At 34.3% G+C, this 12,359-nt stretch overlaps 1 protein-coding gene across 3 annotated transcripts in view; it reads right to left on the reverse strand.

Annotated features, from left to right (window-relative positions):
- The window catches only part of GAS2L3 (growth arrest specific 2 like 3), a 56,366-nt gene that overhangs the window by 23,189 nt on the left and 20,818 nt on the right, over nt 1-12,359 (reverse strand). For 2 of the 3 annotated variants that reach the window (XM_058568575.1, XM_058568576.1), the window contains 2 exons: nt 9,632-9,739; nt 5,945-7,406 (listed from right to left, as the gene is read on the reverse strand). In XM_058568575.1, the coding sequence (XP_058424558.1) occupies nt 6,087-7,406; nt 9,632-9,739 (1,428 nt within the window). In that variant the 3' untranslated portion in view covers nt 5,945-6,086. Of the gene's footprint in view, nt 1-5,944; nt 7,407-9,631; nt 9,740-12,359 lie in introns of those variants that run through there. The other variant, XM_058568577.1, reaches the window with a different exon arrangement.

The raw sequence follows: 12,359 nt of genomic DNA on the forward strand, positions 1-12,359 counted from the left end.
GGATGGAGAAAGGAGTGGGTAAGTCAAAAGAATAGCGCCTCGCATCTCTTGCTAGAATATCCTCTGAAGACTCCGAATTATTCTCCCTTCTTAGCTTGCCCTTTGAGTGCCACTGATTTCAAAGGCTGAAATTCTCAGCAATGTTGTTTTTTCTTTTTAACCTGTAAGAAGACCTGGGACTTCATGAACCTCAAAAACTATTTTTGCTGATACTTAAGGTAAATGGAACTTACTGCAAATTGCTGTTTAAAGGTGCTTGCCTTCATTTTACCTCAGTGCTTGGAATTAAAATTTAAAATGTTACGTTCCACTCCTCTTCCAGTATACACCGCAGTTTGGCGTCTTCTTCCACAGCTATTTATTGGGTTCCTGAGCACCTGGCATGGTGCAAAAAATTATTGGAGAGATCTACATGACACAACTTTGTATCATATTTTCAGGGCTGTGAGAGAAATTTAAATCTATTTATTCCTTTTGGAAGAAGCACATGAAACCTTCTACTCAGAGGACAATCACCTATTTTTAAATGTTTTCTAAAACAGAGGTTCTAGGGCCACCTACAGTAGTATCTTTTACCAGTATCTATTTCCATTGCACCATCAGGAAATTAATTTTAATTGCTAATATAAGTATTTTGTGCTAGATTTAGCTGATTTTTCTCTCATCCATTTATCCAGCAAATATTTGCAGAGTACTCCTACTTCCTCACCGTGTCCTGAGGATTGAATGCAATAACTCATTACTCCAAGAATAACTTGAACATAGTTAATTGCTTTATAAATATTAAACTAAAAACATAAGAATACAGTAATCTCTAAATATATTCAAGCTTAGAATATTTAAAATAAAGGGTAATTCAAAAACAATTAAATCAGGAAAATTTTCCTCAGAATAAACAGCAGGATATTCCAGTGGATTTTTTAAAAGATGGGACTTAAGTCCTATTTTCTTTATTACATTAAGAACAGATCGAGTTTGTGGAAAACTATGAAGAGGTAAAAATATTTATCCTTTAAATAAAATTCAATTAATCAATACTAGTAGGTATTTTTATATTTACTGTCAATTTTCTTGAGCCTGAGTTTCCTCATCTACAAGGAGAGTTCATGTATTTATTTATTAACAAATATTTACTGAACGTCTACTGTATGCCAGGCATTGGTTTAGGCTTTGGGAACAGTGGTAAACAAAACAGATGCAATTCCTGTCCTTATGGCGGTTACTTCTAATGAAGATAACAACACTGTCTCATGGAATTGTTCAGAAAATTGGATGTTAATCTAATTGTTTCGTGAGTTGCAAAGCGCTATATAAACCCAAGGTTCTTGAATGTGATGACTGTCTTATTCCTCTATCTCCCATAACTCAGGTTTTAGTAAATGGTGATAGGAGTAGATACAAAAGTGTTTCAACACTGCTACATTTGACCACCAGGGGTCTTCAACTGTCATACCCACCATTAATCCACTCTATTTATTATATTTGTTCATTCCAATATGATAATTTGTGAAATAATTTACCAAAAGTAATTTAAGAAAATTGGTCATATTAAATAAAATTTATTGTATGAAACCCTAAAAGACTAGCCACAAGGGGTTAATTATAATAGGTAACACATACCATGTGCCCATGTAACATGTAATAAGTATTGTGCTGTGCCTGGTTGAATGCAGAAAATTAAGAAATATTATATATTAATGTCTTATCACTGCAGTCTCTCAAAACAAACCACTTCATCACCATACACACTTCTTTTAAGATAATCATCTACATCATTTTTAATAGCTGTATGGTATTGTTTTATGGTTATATCAATGTTAATGATGTGCTTTGATCAACATCCTTATAGCTCAATCTTTGCATGTATTATTTCTTCAAGATCAAATCTTGTATTTTTCTACAAGATCAAAATAGTATATTTATATGAAAACAGCTTAAATTTAATAAAATACGTCTTTGTATTTTCAGATTTACTGGCAAATGTTTCACTAGTATTTTCCTAATATTCCCCAAAATTTCATAAAATGAATTAAAAGGGTGAAAATTTTACATTCAAAAATAGGAAAATATGAGAACTTTGTCTAAATGGTGTTTTTCTGTTTCCGTTTTGGAAACATCACAGGAAATATATATTGAATTAACTGCTTTTTATAATTGCTCTGATCATGAATATAGGAAAAAAATGAGTACTTCAAGAATATTCTCACTGTGTCAAAGTGTGAAATTAAAACAGAATTACAGGAATTGGAAATTCCTGCTATCAGCAGCCTTCTGTGAACACAATACTTGTGTGATCTATAGAATTCTGTTTTAATAACTGATAAATTATTTCTATTATCTCAGAGATTATTAAATATGAGTCTAGCCTTACTCAGACAAACTTCTAGCAGATACAGCAACTTGGGGAAATACTGTTACTTAATGGCAAAACTTTATCTCCAGGGAGCAGTGAAATAAATTTCACAAGTATAAAAAGGGCATTTTTCATAGCAATAAAATTAAAACTACTCAAATTATGAATGCTTCATATATGCAATGTCTCACATGAACCAAGTGATCAGAATGTATTTAGAACACACAAAAAAGCAAATTGAGAGCTTGGTATACACATTTAAATTTTAATACTTGAGAAAACATAAGTTAAAAACTGATACAAACGCTGCCGGCACAAGAAAAGAATATACACAAATTTGGATTCAAATGGAGCCAGTATTCAAACCTGGATGTAAGAATGTATCTAATAACCTGTTATTGAAGGCTTTTAAAGAAGGAATAATTTTTTTTATTTATTTTATTTTATTTTTTGCTAAGGAAGAGTTGCCCCGAGCTGACATCTGTTGCCAATCTTCCTCTGTTTTTGCTTGAGGAAGATTAGCCCTGAGCTAACATCTGTGCCAATCTTCCTCTATTTTGTATGTGGGTACTGCCACAGCATGGCTGACAAGTGGTGTAGGTCCATGCCCGGGATCCGAACCTGGGCCGCTGAAGCGGAGCACGCCAAACTTAACAGTTATGCCACGGGGTCGGCCCAGGAATAGATGTTTAAATCAGATAGACTGCAGAATAAACAGTATTTTTTTCTCAAAAAAATTTCCCTCATCCATTAAGAACTGTAAACTCAGTGTGGAGAGGAAAGTTAGAGGTCATCTAATTTATCAAGGCATTTTGAAGACATAAGCCTTAAACACCTACTGTAAGCCCAAACAATGTAAAAATAAGCATTTCATTTTCCACTGAAGATTAATTTGATATATTAGGCACATTAACAAATTATAGCAAAGAAAAATAAAAGCTCATGACATTCTTTTTGAAAGTACATGTTATTTCTTCTTCCCGGTACTTCAGTAACTTAAGCTTAATATTCATTTTATTAAATATTAAACAGAAAAAAATCTTTAAAAATCTTGCACTGTTAAGAAAAAATGGAAAACTTCTTTCCAATTTCAACAATGTATTTTAAAAATTGTGAACACAATTGGAAACACTAGCCCTTTAAGAGTATTTCAAAATATATTTGAAGAAAGTGTCTCCCAGCCATGGTTATTTTTAAAAACCTTTATTTTGGAAGGGTAAGCCATACGTAAATAAAAATTCATTCAACATGAATACAATTGGAGAAATTCCCTACTAATGAAGAATGGGGCAATTTATAATTTAACTTCCAATTTTTTAAAAAAATAATTCTTGGAATATGTGCCACATCCCCATGGGATACTTTTTTTCCTGATTACTTACTCTCAACACAAAAGTTACTGTTTACATATTGTAAAATCTACTTGGACTCATAGGTTGGCTATAATATCATTTACTTTTTTTTTTTAAGCTCTAGAAGTTACTGATACAGAAGTATTGTTTGGTCATACAAGGGAATAAATTCCTTCTTGAAGGTAAAATTCTTCCTCTTTGAAAATATTTCTGATCACTAAATACATAAAGCTTCTAGAACTTCTAGAACATTGACTTCATTTTCCAGAGATGTAAATATTCTCTCTTTCAATGCCCAGATCAACACTAGAGCTACACCAAATACTTGGTGTCTCTCTCTCTTTTTTTTTTTTTCTTGGTGAGGAAGATCGGCCCTGAGCTAACATCTGCCAATCCTCCTCTTTTTTTTTTTTTGGCTGAGGAAGACAGGCCCTGGGCTAACATCCATGTCCATCTTCTGCTACTTTATATGGGACGCCGCCACAGCATGGCTTGACAAGCGGTGCGTCGGTGTGCGCCCGGGATCCGAACCAGCGAACTCCGGACCACTGCAGCGGAGCGCGTGCACTTAACCACTTGTGCCACCAGGCCGGCCCCAGTGACTGTCTCTTTTAAGAAGAGAAGCATCAAGTATTCCAAAAACTAGCCTGCATATATCTTTGATTTTAACTGTATTCCTCAGACAAAGTATCACTCAGTTTTATACAAAGTTTTCTGGCTTTATAATCTATAGAACATTAGTAGTCAGCTTAAGACGCTTATCCTGTGATTGCACATTTGTAAAAACCACTCTGTATTTTTCTTTAGAAAACACATTTTAGTTTAAAATAGGGAAACATGAACCTCAGTATTGAATATAATAACCTGTGATAACTAATAATACTGTAAAGTTATTAAACACATCCCTAAAACTTCTGAAAGCACATTAATGTTTTTTTAAATAGTCACAATCCCCTAAAAAACAAATTATTTACAAATATCATCTTAGGTCAATGGAGTCTATGCAGTCATTACACGATCTGGATATGTTCCTTGGAGAATTGTCTACAGAACAGAAAACGCTGCATATATACTGCCCACTTGCCACTGGAAAACTGAAGGCAGCATGAATTTATTAAAGAAAATTAACATAATTGGAAGAATCTAATTAAAACTGGTATTGTGCTATCTAAAAAAAAATAATCACATGATAGAACTTTTAGGGCCAGCCCTGTGGCTTAGCGGTTAAGTGCGCGCCCTCCGATGCTGGTGCCCCGGGTTCGGATCCCGGGCGCGGACCGCTTCTCCGGCCATGCTGAGGCCGCGTCCCACATACAGCAACTAGAAGGATGTGCAACTATGACATACAACTATCTGCTGGGGCTTTGGGGGGGAAAAATAAATAAATAAAATCTTTAAAAAAAAAAAGTCTCATAAAAAAAAGAACTTTTATATAGCATCACTCTGAGATTCTTTAACATAATCTTAAGATTGTTAAAACATAATTCTGATGTCAAAACATTATTTTAATGTAAAAGTTCATATCTGCACTCATAGGAAATTACTTTATTAAAAAATACTTTTAATATGCTAAACGCTACTAAATCAGTTTCCCCTTTCACATTGCACAACATCCATCTAAAATATAAGGTGTACATTCTTATAAATAAATAAAAAATCTTGTTTCTTACCAAATTTCAGTTTATATTTCAATACTTTAATTTGTTTTACCAAAAATTTTGGTAACAAAATATTACCAATGTTAATGTAAGCCAGTTAAAACATCAGTTTCTTCTGATTTGGAAAGCTTAAAAAAGAATTTAAGTCATAGGAATTCTACCAGGCCCAGAGCAACAGCAAGCTGATCAGCAGCAGCCACTGGTACTTAGTACTGTCCCATCAGGCAATCCTGATCAGGAAATTAAATTAGGTGCCTTTTGTAGGAGAAGCGCCAAACCGTTCCTTTTTCGTTAAAATTAAGAGCACCGCTGTTGCTATCAGCAAGTATATAACCTCCACATTTAATACATATTCAAAAATATAGCAACTCTAGCTATAACTCTAGTAGTGTTATTTGACCCTACATTTCCCTTTAAGGGCAGACATTAACAAATATGTTACGGATTGAAAATCATATAAATGTCTATTATTAATAAGAAACTTGTGGTGATTTTACAAATGTCTGCCTCAAAAGGGTACCTTCTGATGAATTCAGATATGTGAATTCCGAGCCCTCGCCTCACCCCAACCTCTACCCCCATCCCCAACCTCTACCCCCATCTTATTGTACTTAATGTCTGAATCTATTTGGACAAACACGAAGAGAAGAAACTTTGAAGATGTGAAGCTAACACATTCATTCTCTTCCTTCCCTCTGTTTTCTTAAAATGACACATCTGTATTTATTTTCTAGGTTTCTTACTTCCAGTCATAACAAAATAATGGTCATCATCTTCCTTTTTCTTTGCAGTAGGTTTTTTATCTCCACTAACTGCTTCCTTACCAGATGAGGGTGGTTTCCTGGTTGAAGCTGGGGCTTTGCCACTTTTCGGAGGCCCTTTAGCTGAATGCTGGCTCTTAGTGGCAGTCTGTGCTGACTTTGGTACAGTCTGTGTTTTGGGAGAAGACTGGGGAAGACTTACAATAGACAGTGGGGTACGGCCAGGGGACTTTGAGGGGCTGGGTCCTGTCTTCTGGAATATACTTTTATTCTGAGGCTGTTTTTTGGCAACTGAAACCATATTTTTATCTTTCGATGCCTGTGCTGCTTTTGAAGGAGCAACTGAGGACACAGAAAGTGGCTGGTTGAAATTTAAGGCTGACTTAAGTTTCTGTGCTGGCATTGCCCCTGCTTGCGGGGTTCCATCAGATGGCTGAGACTGTGTTCCTAGACCTGTGGTTATGGTTTTAGAACTGGATTTTGTCATTTTTGCAGGGGACTGGAAAGAAGGTGAAGGTTTAGGCCTTACATGTATATTTGCTTTAGGTAGCTTCTTTGATGATGAGTTTAAATGTGTAGCTGGGTGAGATACTGCATTATCTCTGGAAGACATATGATTGTGTTTCAAATGCTTTGGTTCAGTTTTTTCAGAACATTTATTTGGCAAAAGTCTAGACTCAGGGACATCTCTTGACTTCTGGGCTGGAATAAACTTGGCCTTAGGAGTATTTGGTGATGAGATACATTTTCTCAATGACTCAGATACACAAGGTGCAGTTCTTGATAAAGCTGGTGAAGAAGTGCCTTTATCTACTGGATTTAAAGAAGATGATGCATTGTTTGAAGGAGTCTGTGGTTTCTTTGTTACGCCTTTTGAAGATTTGAGTTTGAGGTGAGAAGACGCTGCTGGAGAATTTGGCAATTTAGAACAGACTGATGCGGAGCCCAGATTACCTCCTTTTAGGGAAGATGCTGGCAGCAACACACCTGGTAGACATACCTGCTTTTCTTTGCTCCTTGGAATACCAACTGGTGTGCCAGGTTTTGATTTTTGTTTCTGTATCATGCTAACTGCTGACAAAGGATTCATTTCAGGAGGCTGAGGTGTTCTGGCAGACGAATTAGGTACATTTTCATTAGAAACTCCTTTTTGAAATGCTAGAATTTTTTGTTCTAGTGTAGCAAACTGTAATATTCGACAGGGGTCATATTTAAGCAAAAATCCTTGAAGAGTATCCCAGCCTCCACCAACACGGACCATGACATGTTTTCCATGAAGCATCTTTTCCCCAAAAGAAAGTAAAAAATAAAGCTTTAAAACTGTAAGACTCACAGTTACAATTCATTAGCAGTCACAATTTGTGATGTCTATGATTTATTAAATTCAACACATTTTTAATTGGCCAACAGCTTCATTATAAATTGACAGTCTCTTTCTTATATTATTAAAATAATAAATTTAATTCATATTGAATCATGCAACAATACAGAGTCCTCCAATTTGTAAGGAAGATAGTTACACATATCTTGCATCCTAAAAATCCAAATTACTAATATACAAAATTGCAAGGGCAATATTGTTCAATAAAGAATTGAATATTGCTATTGTAGTAACTTTGTATGGTGACAGATGATAACTAGACTTATTGTGGTGACCATTTCATAATATATATAAATATTGAATCACTATAATGTACACCTGAAAATAATAGGATATTGTATGTCAATTATACTTCAACAACAACAACAACAAAAGATGAGCATCATCTCACTTATATGTGGAATCTAAAAAAGTCATACTCATAGTAACGGAAAATAGAATGGTGGTTACCAGAGGCTGGAGGGTGGGTGAAAGAGGGAGAGATATGGATCAAAGTATACAAACTTTCAGTTAAAAGATGAATACATTTTGTATGGTCTGGAGATCTAATGTACAGCATGGTGATTATAGTTAATAATAATGTACTGTATGCTTCAAATTTGCTAAGAGAAGAGATCTCAAGTGTTCTTAGCACACACACACACAAAAATGGTAATTATGTGAGGTGATGGATATGTTAACTAGCTTGATTATGCTAATCATTTCATGATGTATAAACATGTCAAAACACCAAGTACACCTTAGATATATACAATTTTTATTTGTAAATTATAACTCTGTAAAGCTGGAATAAAATTTTTAAAAACTTGTCAAACTTTACACATTAAAAAAAACTTTTTTTAAAGAATTGAATATTGAAGGAAGAAAAGAGAGAGGTGAGAGGGAAGGAGAGGAAAAGAAGGAGAAACGAAGACTTTCAGAAAAAGAAAGCATAATAATAAAGAAAAAAATAATTACAGAAGAAAGACAAAAACAACTAAAACTTGTACTTTACAATTTAATACATTACTTTTGTATGTATTATATCAATTTAATCTTTCAAAAGGTTTGACATAATTTATTACTAGTTCTTCTTTGCAGATGGGAAAATCGTGGCTCTGAGAGATTAAGGAAATTGTCCCAGATCACACAGCTTGGCCTGGCATCAAATGCAGTAGGTTGCCCCAAACCAAATGGTGCTTTTGTGTGGATAAGATACATCCTGGGTCTGCCAGCGCAGCCCAAGCTGGATTTCAGGCCCCTATCCATTCAACAGACAAATCTACACAATTATATGAGATTGCCCGTAAATTTTACCTCTAAATCCCATGCTCTGTGCACTATCACTATATCATATTGCCTTAAAAAAGAAAGCTAATTAAAAGATAGAAAGTGCACATAGGTGTTTCTGGGTGAGTTGGGTGAGGTGTGGGGAGATAATGATAATATAGGAAATAAAAGAAAATGTGGATGTTGAAATTCTATTTTTAAATACTTTTATATTATAGTCCTGAATTGGGAATAAAACAGCTCTTGTATCACAAGTGGACAAAATGCTAAGCAGGTGAAACTTTAATCTCCTTACCAGCAAAGGGGACAATCAATTGCAGATTGCAGACAGGACAAAGTAAGGAAATGGACATGTATATCAGCATATGGAATATATACTGATGCTGTGTTAAGTCACAAAAGGTTTTACAATTAAGACCCAAAGTATATATTATTATAAACTGCATTGTTTCTATTTCCTTTTCTTATTACTGATATTTAATCTTATTAGATGTATTGTTTTGGTATTTTATTCTTATTATGATGGAAAATTATTCTTTTTTAGAAAATTTGAAAAATGGTATAAGTTACCTGAGGTATATAAAGACATTTTTTCCCCAATTACGTTCAATGTCTAAATAGTCTTAACTATCCTGTAGTTTAGTCGTTTGCTATAATTAAAGCAACAACTAAAACCATTATATATTCATGAAAGCAAATATTCCATATCTTTCCTGTACAGTGAAATTCTCCCATTAATAACACCCCCATCCCAATTTTTTTAAAAGCAGAAGGGGAGTAAAAGGAGGTTGGTAAAGCAATAAATCCAATTTCAAAACAAGATCTGTACGTAAATAGGATGGAAATGGTGGACTTACCCTTATAAAGAGTATTTTATCTCCTAGTCGGTACCGTCCTTCAGATAAGTACTCAATAGAAAATCGATGAGAACAACTACAAGGAGGGTCTTCAGCAATATGTTTAACCTAAGATTAAAAATAAATAAAAAAATTTAGTGCTTGTGACAAAAAGTATTTTGTTTAACATTAAAATGCAAGGTTATTTGATAGCTGGGAAAATTTAACTCAAAGATACAAATTTAAAGATAGTTCAACTATTTATCTCTCTCCTTTACTTGTTGACAAATACTGAGATGAGACATTAATCTAAAAAAACTTAGCAGTGATGAAGTCTTGAGTCAGTCTCTCTCTCTCTGCCCCAGCACAATCAGGCTCGTAGTGCACTCACCGACCACTATAGAAGGTCTGTTAATGTGTACGACAGTGAAGTCAATTCACAATACATTAAGTCACAGGAAACATATGAGTTCATTACTATGTTTCATTTGTTTTAAGGCCTGGAATAATATATCTGTGTCAAATCAAACATAGGCCAGTCAGGTAAAGCTTAAGTAGGAATTCTCACTTGTCCCTTAACACTACGCTAAACTAATATCATAGGGGAGTATCTAGATTTGTTCCAAAGATACTGCTAAAATAGGCAGAGACATATTTATATCTATTCACCCAAGATTAGGTAAAACTCTAAAACAATTCAATTCAAAAGGCACTTTTCTAAAAGTGCTCACTTTGTTTCAATAGTCTGCTAAGGAGATGAGAGTCAGGCAGAAAACCCTACTTCTATCCCTCAAGGAGTTTACAAAATTTTTAATTGCAGTAAATACCTAAAAAATGGCAAAAATTGGAGTAAATGTAAAGAGAGATTCAGGAATCCTATATTTAAAACATGGAAATTAAAATAAATTGATTAAATTAAGATATCTGTTGAGGGCCGGCCCCATGGCTTAGCGGGTAAGTGCGCACGCTCCGCTACTGGCGGCCCGGGTTCGGATCCCGGACACGCACCGACGCACCGCTTCTCCGGCCATGCTGAGGCCACGTCCCACATACAGCAACTAGAAGGATGTGCAACTATGACATACAACTATCTACTTGAGCTTTGGGGAAAAAAAAAAGGAGGAGGATTGGCAATAGATGTTAGCTCAGAGCCGGTCTTCCTCAGCAAAAAGAGGAGGATTAGCATGGATGTTAGCTCAGGGCTGATCTTCCTCACAAAAAAAAAAAAAAGAAAAAAAGAAGCTATCTGTTGAGATATGCTTGATTGAAAAAAAGAGTCACATATCAATCACTATGGAAAATTTTTATTTTCCTAAAATTACATTTTTGAAAAAGCAAGGCCATGAATATTTTTCTCAATTACTTGTTACACAGAGTATATCTAAACAAATTCATTTCATTGAACTTGGGCATAATGTTAAAGAAAGTCTCTTCAGATATGCCCAATTTAGGTGAGCACTAACAGAAATTTATGATTGCCTTCATTATCTATCCAAAAATGAATGGACACATGTGGATTCACCAGGGCCTGAAGGATCCAGAATTTATCTCCCTACATCATTCATTTAACAAAATAACATGATCACAAATAGAACTGCTTTTCATAAGCCAAATAATCAAGTTTTTCTTGTTCACAGACAAGTATATGTGAACGTGTGCACACATATTCATACACATACACATACATACATACACATACCACATGCATATAAATTACAGTGCAATAAATACTTTGAAGCACGCTTTTTTTTCCTCTTCAATTACATCATTTTCCATTGCCAATGGCAATCCCTAAGTATAGTTTTACCAGAACTTGCCAGCACTAGGTTTCATAATTTTAAAAAATTTTGCTAATGGGGCAAATTGTATATCTGATTTCCTTAATTATCAATGAGTTTCAACATCGTACTTTCTTCTTGTGTGAATAGTCCTTGCCCATTTACCTACTGGAAATGTTTTTCTTATCTCACTGTATACGGTCTTTATATAATAGGGAAATTAACACATTGTATTTCCTATTTAATAAAAAAATATTTTCCCAATATCTTCCTTTTTATTTAATTATCATTATTTTAGGTTATATGAGATTTAAAATAAGTTTTACTTTTTACCTACTACATTATCTCTGTGTCACATATTAATATTCACAGTCATCATATATATCAATAATATAATGTAGGTAAATACACTTTGGCCTGATAAAGAGTTGTTCAGACTGACATTTTCTTAATCTGTCTTACAAGGCTATCCAAATGTTTTACTACAGACTTTTATTACATTAAACAAAACAAAGCAACACTTTCTAAATGTTTACTATTAATGACTTCATTATTTCTTAAATAATTTTGTACATTAAGCACTTTCATAAAATACTATAATCCAAAAAAGACCACGAATTCTAAGCACAGTCTAAGCAGAAAAGTTTGATACTCAGTTCACCTCTATCACTTAATATACTGTTGTAGTCACTGTACAGGACACACAGCCTAAGCAACTGCAATTCTATTCACTTCTAGATAAGGATGAATAGGTCGAGTTAAGAAGACTTTCCAGTTGAGACCCGTCATCTAACAAGTCCGCATATATCCATCAGGGAGAATGTCCAGAAAAACCTCATCAACTTGCCCTCACGACTTTTCCTCCTCCTATAATCTCCAAGAATCAGTGTACTACCTACTTAGAAATCTTAGGAATCATTCTAGATTTTCTCCCTCCTTATCAGAATTAGTATTCCTGTCGATTCTACTTC

The sequence above is a fragment of the Diceros bicornis genome, chromosome 25 (genome assembly GCF_020826845.1).
Source record: "Diceros bicornis minor isolate mBicDic1 chromosome 25, mDicBic1.mat.cur, whole genome shotgun sequence".
Taxonomy (NCBI): Eukaryota; Metazoa; Chordata; class Mammalia; order Perissodactyla; family Rhinocerotidae; genus Diceros; species Diceros bicornis.